The sequence below is a fragment of the Crocuta crocuta genome, unplaced genomic scaffold, assembly GCF_008692635.1.
Source record: "Crocuta crocuta isolate KB4526 unplaced genomic scaffold, BGI_CrCroc_1.0 scaffold118, whole genome shotgun sequence".
NCBI classification, from domain to species: Eukaryota; Metazoa; Chordata; class Mammalia; order Carnivora; family Hyaenidae; genus Crocuta; species Crocuta crocuta.
In genome coordinates this window covers 8,850,326-8,863,909 of record NW_027551558.1, presented here as the reverse complement: position 1 = coordinate 8,863,909, position 13,584 = coordinate 8,850,326, and the positions used below count along the sequence as shown (strand labels likewise).

The following is a 13,584-nucleotide window of genomic DNA, read 5'->3' as shown; positions in this document are numbered from 1 at the left end:
TCTGCCTGCTACAACCTATCTTTCTGGACTGGGTTTCCTAACTGGAGATGCAGGGTCACAGCAACGCCAATCACCCGGGTGCACGAGGCATGCGCAGTCATGGTGACCAACACCATCACTCTCAGCTCTACTGGTTTTTTGTCCTTGACCCATAGATATTTCCAAGCACCACATTCCCCCCCCCGTCCCTTTTTTTCCTTAAAAATACTACCACAAAATATATTCATCCTTTTTTTTTGGTTAAAAGTTAAAGAACACAGAAACTACAGGTTAAAGAGTAAACGCCTCTTTCACTTACTTGCCCCCAAAGCTTACGCTAGGAAGTGGCTACTGTTAACAGCCTGATGTGAAAAGGGCTCTGTATGCCACAGTAACCTGGTTTCTAGTCCTATCACTTCACTAAACCTGTCCTGCCAAGGTCAAGTAGTGTCCTAGCTGCCAGGCTCTGCAGAGCTCTGTTCCATCTTTGCTGCTGGCCTTTCTACCATACTGTCTGCTGGCCTTTTCCTTGCTAGCCCCGCCCTCAGGATTCTGTCATTAGCCCTTTGCTTGTCCCATTTCTCACCCTTAAGACTAAGTTCCAAGCAGACACTGCTGCTGGGGTGCTCCACAGCCCTCTGCAGCTCAGCAGGCTGAAGCTGGCAAGCACCACTTCCCGCCCTGGTAACCACCACAGCAGGAGCTATGCCCCACAATGCAGGCAGCAGCCATCCTCTCCACTTTAAAGATAACAAACGGGGGCCCCGAGAAGTAATTTCACAGTCACACAGTCAGTAAGGGGCAGAGCCATGATTTAGTCTCTGGGCCTGCCTTATGATAAGAGCTTGGCCTCACGACCCTGTACCACTCCGCAACTCCCCACCCGAGATAAAGCTGCCCTTCACACTACCAAAGCCACAAATGAGCATGGCTGCAGAGTCCATTTCTTCAGTTAACACAGATACTGAGGAGTGACGCACTAGGTTCAGAGCTTCCTCAGGTATTAACCCTCAAGCTGGCAACGGCCTCTGTCCAGCCTCTAGGACTTAACGTATGGCAGGGGAAGAAACAACCCGAGTACAGAGTCCAATGACTGCCCTGCTGTGAACAGAGGGCATTTCTGGGTGCCACCTTCCATGAGATGCAGTGGCTGGAGGGATGACTAGGGAAATGGCTGGACAGCCTACAATTTAGGCAAGATCTAGGGAGATTGTATTTATTTGAAGATAAGTCACTTTGAGCAGTCTCCAAAAGCTGGAAGTTACATAAGCTCATTATATGGGAGACTTTTTGTTTGAGATACTGGGGAGGGGGAGGGGGAACAGAGTGGTTCTGAAAACAGAATCTTCATATTTCATGTAAACATAATGACTATTTTCAAGGTGCTGGGGGAAACTTTAGAAATGTTATAAAGGTTCTGCCCAGCTAAAAGCCTCTGGGTTTAGGACATGCCACTCTTTTGCAACCTGGAGATCAATGCCTACCTTTGAAAGTTCATTTAAGAGGCTGGTTTGCCATATGTATGTCACACTTTGATAAAAACATTTGCTGGAGAAAAAATTAAAGACTCTGTCTCCTTCCTTTCTGAACAGCAGCAATAGGAGAGATAACAAACAGAATGGCCACCCATGTGATGCCTGGAACCAGGCACGATCTCCCTGTGGGCTCAAGAATCACTAATAATGTGGTGCCCATACACCATCATTACAGATCTTTTAGTAGGCATATTCTAGGACTGCTGTGATAATTAACAACCATTTTGTAATTTTAAAATTTACATTCTAGATGAATGGCCCTGAAAATAAAAATGGGCCTATCACACAGATATTGGAAGACTATCTTAGACATAGGTGGTGAGGTATTCAGCTTGACTGCCAAATTCTTTCCTTCTGGTAAGAAGTGATCATCTACCTTCATTTTATTCATGCCCTCAATGTGGGGAAAAGATATTATATAACTTGACCTAATTAAAAAAGAACTTTAAGTATTCACTTAATATTACTATAAAATTTGTCCTAAAATATGTAAGCTCTATTAATAATGAGTTAACAAAAATAAAAAGTTAAATAATATTCAAGACATTTTACTATTTTGCAAATCCAAATGCATGTAAGTCGAAGAGGACTCTAGGTAACTAATTTTTGTATCACTGGGACTAGGAATTTTCTACTAGAAAAGTCCTGGACTCTGGGACACTGGATTGCTTTTGGCCTCTTAGTGCTGTCAAGTTCCCCTGCGTAAACCAAAGGCACAAACCTCCTGGGTCACCAGTGAGGGAGATACTGAAACAGGCCTGGAATAGCGTGTTTTAGCAGGGCTGTCACAGGAGAGAGAGAGGAAGATGCAAAAAGTTCAGCCTGCAAAGGGATTAAATTGAAATATAGCTACGGGCTGTTTACTGGTTTTTATATTTTGAGTTTGGAAGTTACCAAATGGCCTACCTCTGTGTATGTGTGGTATGTAACATCTAAAGTGAATCCCAGTGGGCCTGACCCTCCTGGTGTTTAAGCTCTATGGAATTCTCTCTCCTGGAGTATGGGCCGGATCACATTCCTAATGAGCAGAACACTGCAAAAGTTGTGGGATGTCACTTCCAAGATTAGGTCATAAGAGATTATGATTTCTGCCCTAGCTTGTTCCCTCTCTTGCCTTCTAGCTTCCTCACTCTGATGAAGCCAACTGCTTTGACTTGCTCTATGGAGAGAACCCATGAGAGGCTGCTGGCCATACCTAGCCAAGAACTGAGATCTTCAGTACAACAGGCTACAAAGAACTGAATCCTACCATCAACCACTAGGTGAACTCAGAAGCAGATCCACCGTCATTTGAACCTTAAGATGGCTTCACCTGCTGGCAACAAACACCTTGACTGCAATTTTATGAGCCAGAGGACCCCGATGACTGACCCACAGAAGCTCAGATGGTAAAGGCTGGTGTTTTAAGTGACAACATTTTCAGGTGATTTGTTACTGAGAAATAGGTAACTATATACAGTATACAGAACTCCAAAGCAGGGATCAGCAAACTTTTTCTGTAAAGAGCTAGACAATAAATATTTTCAAGGTCTGTGGTGGACCTTATGGTCTCTTATAGCCAACTCAACTTTGCTGTTGTAGCATGAAAGTAGCCATAGACAATATGTAAATGAATGAGCATGGCTTGTCCCAATAAAGCTTTATTTATAAAAACAGGTGGTGATTTGGCCCACTGGCTGTCATTTGCCAACCCCTGCTCTAAAGTACAGGTTCCGTGGAAATATTATTTTTGAGTTAAAAGGCAGAGATGATCTCCATTTTACCACTGTATTAAAAATTATTTTAACGCTTAAAAAGAGAAAGCTCAAACCTATCACAACACAATAAACACAGATAGTTGAAAATGGAAACAGCTGTCCAATAAGTTTCCAAGTTTGGTAAATAACCTAAGAAGTACAAGCACTTTATGATAAATGGGTCCCTCTCTATTTACATCTGGTACAAAAAAGTTTCAGTCCAAAATGGAGGTAAATGTGAACCAGAAGAACACTTACTAAATTAGCTGTTTATCACAACTACCATTGCAACAGTACCTTAATTATGCACTGGCTTTCCCTTCATATATCATGCTTTTCTGACAGTGAGAACGGACGATTACCTTTGCTTTTGGACAGTGGTGATGGCGGCTGCTCTGTAAACACTTCTAGGGGTGGGGAATCATGGTGGTCGAAGTCTTTGTCCATGGCTTCTATGAGACTGGTGATGTCTGAGTCCTCTGAGCTGTGCCTTGTGCTGCTGGCACGTTCTGGGTGGGATGGGTGCGAGAGGGGGGCAGGTGACAGCCTTTCCAGCTGCGGTTCCTGGTGCTGAGGCACTGGCGGTGGCGGTGGAGGTGGAGAGTGCCGCTCCAGCGGGCTGTGGACATGGTGCTGACTGCTGTGCTGGCTCTGTTTTGCCCCTTTGGACTTTCTGCCTGCTGTGTGACCTTGGGCCACTGCATTTGACTCTAAGACAAGGGGGCTTGCTTTACTAGCAGATTGTGCAGAAGTCCTGCTAGAGGTACTTGAGCTGTTTTTGGCTCTGACGTTTTCCACGTCAGCTGAGTTTCTATTGCTGTGACTGCCGTGTGGGTGGACTGGTGGGCCACACTGCTTGTGACTCCCTGCACTGGGCCGGGATGACGAGCCGCCTGCTCCACAGAACCCCCTACTGTGACCGGGGTCACAGCTGAGTGTGTTCAAGCTGAAAAAAGGACCAACTGCAGATCAGTAAATAGCAACCTACAAAATCTAAGATTAAAAAGTTTTTATTTCATCAGTACAGCCATAAGAGAAATATAAGCTACTCTAGGGAAAAAACCCCAACAAGACATAGGGATACTTTCCACAATTTTATACGGTTTATTCTATCTGAATATTTAGGAATCAAGTCAGTGATCTAATTAAGATTATTTTAACCCTCACCAACATAACAAAACCATGGGATTGGCTGTTGAGTTCTTAGTAGGGAAGACAGCTATATACACAGGAGATTATTAAGTAATTAGAATTAAGATTTTTTTCCCCTTGAGCAAAGATGAAAAGAAAAACTTATTTTTTCTTTGAATTACATCAGTCAAATCTATGTGTACTAGAGAATTTATTTCCAGCATGTAAACATACTTTCCTTCAGACGAAATACCAACGATTCTCCTGAGATCAAATGGTCTTCCCACATCAAAGGGCGGGTTGGAGGCCTCAAAGGATAGTCGCCTTCGAAATGGCTCCCAAATTCCTTGAGCTTCTAAATAGGCTGTTCCAATTACCAAGAGAAACAGTGCACTGCAGGGGTACAGAAGGTGGAGAGGTGGGATTCATTTATTAGGGCAAGAGTAACAAAATTTAGTATTCAAGGCAGAGTTTCTTGGTAAAGTACAAGAGGATATAAAAAACAGAGACGCTGGTGAGTTTTAATTGGACTGGACAAAAACAAAGTGTTATGGATAAAAGTCTACATACTTGTTTTTATAAAACGCTTACTTACATGGAGGCTAACAGAGAGAAAATAATTATTTGTATCAGAACAGACACTTGGAGGATACTTTTCCTTTTACCAAGAAGAAGCTTTTATCTTGCGGTTTTAACTCTACACCAACTCTTTTCCCTGAAAGGATGTGTGGGGTAACCATGTAAATTTAGAGGCACGTGTATCTGACCCTACAAACACCAAACAGACTGAAAAAAAAAAAAGAAAGAAATGTTTGCTGAGAATTTAAAAAATATTTCTCATGTTTCATGTTGCTTGGGTCTGTTTCTAAAAAGATATTCTATAATGTTAAGTTATGTGTGCTGAAATGAAGTAACTTTACCTGGTAAATTAAGAGTGTTATTTTTCCTTGAAGAAATTAACTTGTACTAATTTGTATAACAAATTTTAAGGGTAGAAGATTTGTGTCTGTAGTATATGCCACCCAAGCAGGGTTAGTTCTGACTGCTTCCACTGGTGTGTGCGGGTTTAACCGAGGCAGAAAGATCTGTTCTGTTTGCTGACAGGTTCCCAGCACTCAGAACAGTGACTGGTTCACGGGGGGCATGTAATGAACAGTGTCAGGTGATGCCTGAATACCAACCTCAAAAGAAGACACAAGTACCTCATTATTCCTGAGATGATGATGTACAGAGCCAGCTCCCAGTTGGGTCTGGGGAGGGCTTCTGCACAGGTTGCTAACATATGGTATGGAAGGGATGCGTTCAATACAAATACAAATTCAGAGCCACTGGTTGTTATAAACTTCAGTTCACGAATAACTCTAGAAGCTGTGAAATCAGGAGTAAACCTAAAAGAAAATGGTGGCAGTCAGACTAAGTGTTAAAAATACACCACAGCAGTTTACATATAATACTAGTCCCATACACCTTTGAAACCTAACAGAGAATTTGAGTTTGATACTTCTATGCAACTTCCTCATTTTAAGATGGAGAAAGCATTATTCCATGAGGTTAATAACAAATACAACTATATTCTGTGGATAACTGAAGAAATTACATGAAAAAGAATAATAACACAGCTTTGCATAATTATTAATTCAGGAAGTGCTGTCTGAGCTTCTCTCCCTCCCTCCTCTTTTCTCCTTTATCTGAATCCACCCTCTTCTCCCAGGATATATTCCCAATAATACTTAAACAAACAAACAAATAAACAAACCCCAAAACCCAAACCCATCCTAGCCAAGGTGCTCTTGTCCTCATCTCCTGCAGTACTGCTTTCTGCCCCAATTATTTCATTTTTACTTTTTGTTAACTGTAAGCTCCCCAACCAGATGATCTACACCTTGAGGGAAGGTGTCTTATTCTTCACTGTACCTTTAGGTACTAAGCATTATGTCTTACCTGAGTAATATCATTAAGTACTGGGTCAACGTCCATTGAAGACCATGAAATTATCACTCAATTAAGGGGACAGAGGTCACATTTTGTTACATAAACTTTATAATCTAACAAGTTAATTAATATTAAAGTAGGCCACACCCGTTATTGATACAGGCATTAACATTATCTTCTGACCAAAATGTTACACATTCCTACTTTGCACACACGGAAAATTGCACATGTGTGATAGAAGGGACTGGTCTGTTGCTGAGAATGAATTTATAGTCAATTTCGTACCGACACGTTATGCTTTAACAGAACCCTGACATAATTTTGAAACCAGTTTCTAAGATTATCTGATCCACTTTTGATACAGAGGAAGTTTCACAATTTTGAAAACAATAAAGAAATAACCAAAGATTAAGTGGACAAAAGAAATCACGTGGATAAAATACTTTTTGTTGTATGAAAACATCTTTGCATGGAGTTTAAACAACTGTATTATTTGAGGTTGATGAGAAGCTAGTGAATCATTACACCTCAGAAGAAAATACTTACAATATGATTATGTCTTTAGAGGCATTGGCGCTTAGTGCAAACTCTTGACAATTAACAACTTTAAAGCCATATCCCTCACATGAGTACCCACTGACTTCAATGGTTTCTATGTGAATCTGGAGTTGCCCCGTATTCTCTACTTTAAATGTTCTTTTCAATGTGAAATTTGGTTCTCTTAGTTTTAAATCTATAAAGGAAAAAAAAATCAAGAGTGAATATAAATCTTGCATGTGCTCCAGATCGAAAGATGAACACATCTCCATGAATATATATGCCAGACATTATGAACCACCTCCTCATGCCAAAGAGATCAGCTGGTACCCAGCCTTCATCAGAAGTACTCCATTTTATTGTGTCATTTTAGATAGCAAAAGTTTAATTATGCTTTACTGTCAATACCGAGTAAGTTACCTAAGACATGCAATGAATACTGAACCTTTAAATCTTTTAGGATCCAAATCAAACAACCCTGAAACCAGGTCAGAGTATTTCACTAAAAATCTTAAGTATTCATCACTAGTATACACAGCTGCATGTACAGGAATACTGTTCTTTCTTGGGGAACTGTTCACTGTTGAAAGTAAATACTCAAGTTATGCCTTTGGAACTGTTAGGGATACTTACTATCTGTACAATCTTTCAATAATGCTTCTGTGATTTTAAAGCGTAAGGAACTCCCTGGACCTGGAAGTTTGCCTGCCACCCTCAAGTTCTCAGTTGTTCCTTGTCCTTGGACCATCACAGCATCCACCACGGTCAGGTTATTTCTATGCAAGAACAAGAATTACAGAATTTTCACCCACTAAATTTGCAGAATAGAAATGTAGAAATGAACACACTATATATATATAGTTTTTTTAGTATTTATTTATTTTTGAGGGGGAGAGAAAGAGTGAGAAAGCATGAGCAGGGGAGGGGCACAGAGACAGGGAGACACAGAATCCAAAGCAGGCTCCAGGCCTGTGAACACAGCCCGATGAGGAGCTTGAACTCACGAAGCATGAGATGACCTGAGGTGAAGTCACTTAACCCAATGAACCAACCAGACACCCCTGAATACGCCAAATTTAAGAGTGAAACATTTACCCTCTAAGAATTTAAAAATCTTTACACAGAGGGGCGCCTGGGTGGCTCAGTCGGTTAAGCGTCTGACTTCAGCTCAGGTCATGATCTCACGGTTCGTGGGTTCGAGCCCTGCGTCGGGTTCTGTGCAGCTCAGACAGCTCAGAGCCTGGGGCCTGCTTCAGATTCTGTGTCTCCCTCTCTCTCTACCCCTCCCCTGCTCATGCTATCTCTCTCTCTCTCTCAGAAATAAATAAAACATTAAAATTAAAAAAAAAAATCTTTACACAGAGAGGAGCAAGAGTTTTTCAGTTTTAAGAGTCACATATGGTACAGTAAGAACATTTTTTCAGGTTTTCAAGTTATGAACATAATCACAGAGGTACATTTCATCTGGTGCAGTGTGTTGGGTGCATGTTTTGGACAAAGTGGATACCATATTTAATAAATTAGACATGCAAAATCAAATTAAAAATCAGGTAAGGACTTCTGTATAAGTACTAAAAATTGACCCACACTTGAATCACAAAACATACCTGATTATGATTAGTGAAGAAACAGTTCTGTTGTGAATTGGAGTAAACTTTATTTTGACAGATTTCTTTTCTCCAGGTTTTAAAATTAGGTTTAAAATTAAATGTCGAGAGAGGCCTTCTGTAAATCCTGTTGAACTCTGCAGTGGATGAGCCTTGAATCATTGGATAAATAAACAGGAGTCACTGTTATATTCTCTGGAAAGATTTTTTCCTTTACTCAATCCACAGCCCAGTATGAGTTTCTTGAATTGATTACATATGTGAACAATTTTATTCCTCATGATTTAGATACTGGTCAGCTTGCAAGCAGAAGTTGGCAACCAGTGATGACCCTTCTTACTGTGCATTAAGTCCCCAAAAGGGTTTTGAACCCCAGCTCACCAAGGTCCTCATATTTGTACTAGGTATTTGTTTTTGTATACAGATCTTTTTATTTATAACTTAAAAAATTTTTTAATGTAATACCCATACAAAAAAGGACACAAACTTAAGAAGTGTAGCTCTGTGTTTTCGCACAAAGCAAACAGCTGTGCACCCAGCAGCTTGAAGTCTTGCGGATGCTGTTCCCACTTTCACACTGTTTTCTAGTTCCTTTCCCCTCTGATGGCTATCGGCTGAAGGTCTTCAGGCTGCACCAGATTTTATTTGTAAAAATATTTCTAACTCAGATCAATCTATCTTTGAATTTTATTTTGAGAGCTCAGCACATAATTACTGTTTCATTAACATTAGATGACTGAAAGTTTAAATACTTTAATAACCAAAGTATGACTTCTTGACAGGCAGTTGCCGATAAAACTTATTTTTTAAATGTTTATTTAATTTTTAAAATTTCTTATTAACATCTATTCATTTTTAAGGGGGGGGTTGGAGGGGCAGAGAGAGAAAGGGAGACACAGGATCTGAAGCAGGCTCCAGACTCTGAGCTGTCAGCAGGAGCCTGACGCGGGGATCAAACTCCGAATGGTGAGATCATGACCTGAGCCAAAGTGGAACACTTAACTGACTGAGCCATTCAGGGACCTCTTAAATGTTTATTTTTGAGAGCAAGAGAGAGAGAAAATGAGTAGGGGAGGGGCAGAAAGAGGGGAACAGAGGACCTGAAGCAGACTCTGTGCTGATAGCAGAGAGCCAGATGCAGGGCTTGAACTCAAAAACTGCAAGATCACGACCTGAGCCAAAGTCTGACACTTAACCAACTGAGCCACTCAGGCGGCCCTACCGATAAGATTTAAATATTTGTTTTTATTAAAAAAATCATATAAGGATATATTGTTCTGATTTTTAAAAAATGTTTATTTTGGGTGGCTCAGTCGGTTAAGCGTGTGACTTTGGCTCAGGTCATGATCTCACAGTTTGTGGGTTCAAACCCCACGTTGGGCTCTATGCTGACAGCTCAGAGCCTGAAGCCTGCTTCAGATTCTGTGTCTCCTCTCTCTGCCCTTCCTCTGCTTGCACTGTCTCTCTCTTTCAGAAATAAATATTTTAAAAAAGTTTTAAAAAATGTTTATTTTGAGAGAGAGAAAGTGGAGAAGGGGCAGAGAGAGAGGGAAAGAGAGAAAATCCCAAACAGGCTCTGGGCTGTCAGCGTGAAGCCTGACTCTGGGTGTGATCCTAACACCCACAAGATCATGACCTGAACTAATGTCAAGAGTGGGACACTGAACCAACTGTGCCATCCAGGCACCCCAACTATCCTAATATTTAAGTAACATTAAGTTTAGCCTGTTTCCGGGGGAAGGGTTGGCATCACTTGGCTCTATTTTTATTTGAGAGGGAGAGAGTGAGTATGGGGGAGAAGGGCAGAGGGAGAGAGAGAGAATCCTAAGCAGGCTCCATGCTCAGCACTGATGCTCGATCCCACGACCCTGGGATCATGACCTGAGACAAAAATCAAGAGTTGGATGCTCAACTTACTGAGCCACCCAGGTGCCCTGGCAACACTTGACTATAAATGTCCATGGCTTGTGTAGCAACATGGANAGTCCATGGCTTCTTGATGGCTCTGCTAACATGTGGAAGGGGAGAGAGGTCTGCACGACTTTCTACTCCACCTGGCATAGTTAGGTTTCAAACATATAGGTCTATCTACCTGTGGTAGCATGATTCTACAAACATTATTTCTAGTCAATAGACTTATTGAGGCCCTTACTTTTTAAATCTTGATTCTGAGGCACAAACTTTTTCTGCATCTAACATTCTTTTTTTTTTTTAATTTTTTAAAATGTTTTATTTATTTCTGAGAGAAAGAGACAGCGTGAGGGGAAGGGTCAGGGAGAGAGGGAGATACAGAATCTGAAACCGGCTCCAGGTTCTGAGCTGGCAGTCAGCACAGAGCCCGACGCGGGGCTTGAACCCACGAACTGTGAGATCATGACCTGAGCCGAAGTCAGACGCTCAACCGACTGAGCCACCCAGGAGCCCCTCTGCATCTAACATTCTTCTCTGTCAGTGTCTACTGGGACAACGGAATATCCTGACTGTTCCAAAATGGTTGGTAAATAAGTTCTTTTTTAGATAAACTATTCTGAGTAATTGATGGACACATTATATACTATGCATATATTCCCAATAAACACTAGCTAATTTAAACTCTGATGACTTGGCAAACATTTGAGGATGTGATGCCTCAGGGATATCATTAAGGCCTCAATAACTCTCAATAACTTAGCAGTGGCTCTGTAAAGAGTGACCCATGGGACCCCTGGGACCTCAGAATCTTTTCAGTGTGTCCACTGGTGTCAAAACTATTTTCAAAACACTGACAGATGCCATTTGCCTTTTCCACTGTGTCGACATTTCCACCAATGGTCAGCTAAATCAGTGGTGGGTAAAACTGCTGACACTTCAGCTTAAAGTAAGGCAGTGGTATCTAACTTCCTTAGTAGCTACTGTCTCCCTCACTGCCATGTACTTGTAGCTAAAAAAAAAATTATTACTAATAAAGCAGTAACGATATTAATCCTAATAAATCTCAATCTTTGGGCACGTGCATTTTTACTAGCGTGTGTTAAAATGGGAAGTATGCATATAGCACTCCTGTGGCCTCCTGAGGTATCATGTTGTCCTGAAAAGCTATCATTTTAGATACAAAGCTGCTTTTCTCATGGAAAACCATTTCAGTTGAAAGAATGATTGACAGTCAATCTGTGGTTACTTAGACTTTGATATTTGGTGACAAATTCACAAAAATGAAGCGTATCTGTCCAATCAAGGAAAAACAACTGACGTATTTGCTGACAACGATAAAATTCGAGTGAGAAAATTTAGAATTACGGAAAACTTGAATCCACCCCTGTGAACTTCACAGCTTCCCAATAGTTAAAGAATTCCCTGATGTCAGAGAAGGACAAANAAAAAAAAAAAAAAAAAAAGAATTCAGTGATGAGATTGGTAGTTCTATTAATGAATACGACTTTTTTGAATTTTATAGAGTGAATCATGTCAACATCTGGAGTCCCTGCATATCTAGGTGAACCAGTTATTTTCTGAATGACTGAGGCATGCTGTCAGAATTAATTAAAAAGGCAATTAAGATACTCCTTTTTTTTTTTTTCGAGAGAGTGTGCAGATGTGAGGGGCGGGTGGCAGAGGGAGAGAGACTGAGAATCTTAAGCAGGCTCCACACTCAGCACAGAGCCGGATGCAGGGCTTGATGCCATGACTCTGGGATCATAACCTGAGCAGAAATCAAGAGTCGGATGCTCAACTGACTGAGCCACCCAGGAGCCCCAATCTTTCACCTTTTGTATATAAAAAAAATCTGTTTTAATTTTTATTATGCTAAATATTGATAGATATAACCCACCTAAACAAAAAATCTGTTTGAAGTCCTGAATAATTTTTAAGACTATAAAGGAGTTCTGAAACCCAATGCTTTGAGAACCACAGTTTTATAAGCACTATAGAGAATTGTGATAGGATTTATCATAAGTTCACCCTAAGACCTAGAATTTCACATTTAGGATAAATTTCAGAAGTCTAGAGTATTCTCATTCATCTTCCTACTTCTCACAGTGCCTACACTTCAGTGTTTTATATCTTGTAAATAATACTAAAGAACTTGTATTCAGTAAGAAAAAAAGGTAAAGATTAGCTCAATTACTTCTTATGTGTATTTCCATCCTTAGCAAAACAGAGTGAAAGGAATTCCTGGTTATTAAACTTTCTAATTATTTGGAATCTAGATAACCTTGAGCTTATTATTAGGCTGTCACTTTATGCATGGAAAAAACAGATAAGAGAAAGATTCCAAGAAAAGGGTAAAATATAGGATTGTCTAAATTTCAGTCTAGTGTTCTGTTCTATTATTTGGCAGAAGAAAGACATACTGAAAATTACTTTCATATACAAAACTGACTTAAAGACAGTATAAAAACTATGGTACAAAGGTTTAGCTAACATATACCTTAGAGAATAAAACACAAAACTATGGGAAAGAACACAAATACTTCAAGAACTAAAAAATATCTCGTTTAACAGGAGGATGAGTGACTCCTAATCAGCAATGACCATGTGACACGAGTATGGGCAAAGGCTCTGGGATCTGAGAGAACTAGACTTGAATTTGGCCCTGGCAGTTATCACAGGTATGAACTTGGGTAAGTTGCTTTCTTTTCTTGAGACTTCTTTTCCCTGCCAACAGAACAAGGAAATACTTCCTGGGTTACTAATAATTGCTCAGCTTGGCTGCAGTAATGAATGGGTGACATTGTAAGTGTGAATATACTTGATGAAGGCTGACACACACTAGATGCTCATCAAATACTGGGAAGGGTTCTTCAATGTAGCCCCCAAATACTAAAAACATTTTCCACTGCTTTTCTTTCCTGGCCTACTGAGCCACAGATTGTCTTATCCAGTCAACACTCACCATGGTCTTCCTATATATCAAGGAACCAAGTGAAAGGCTTCCAAGTGAGTTTGTGCAATCTGTTCAACAACCATGGGTTTGGCATTAATTGAGCTTACAATTTTATTAGGAGGTATCCAAAATAAAAATTTAAATGACTAAGCTCAATATTTTGAGGCTTAATAAAATAAAATTATGTTAGTTTATATGTCATTTACATATCTTCAGGGTTTCTGGTTGCATTATAAAACTTCATGAGCTTATAATGCCTGCAA

General features: G+C 40.3%; 1 protein-coding gene across 1 annotated transcript in view; it reads right to left on the bottom strand.

Annotated features, from left to right (window-relative positions):
- TMEM131 (transmembrane protein 131) overlaps positions 1-13,584 on the bottom strand; it is a 234,482-nt gene that overhangs the window by 29,361 nt on the left and 191,537 nt on the right. Inside the window, exons 29-34 of the mRNA XM_077749192.1 lie at positions 8,458-8,609; positions 7,484-7,626; positions 6,860-7,046; positions 5,584-5,769; positions 4,616-4,774; positions 3,613-4,196 (exon numbers count right to left, since the gene is read on the bottom strand). Of these exons, the coding sequence (XP_077605318.1) occupies positions 3,613-4,196; positions 4,616-4,774; positions 5,584-5,769; positions 6,860-7,046; positions 7,484-7,626; positions 8,458-8,609 (1,411 nt within the window). The remainder of the gene's footprint in view (positions 1-3,612; positions 4,197-4,615; positions 4,775-5,583; positions 5,770-6,859; positions 7,047-7,483; positions 7,627-8,457; positions 8,610-13,584) is intronic.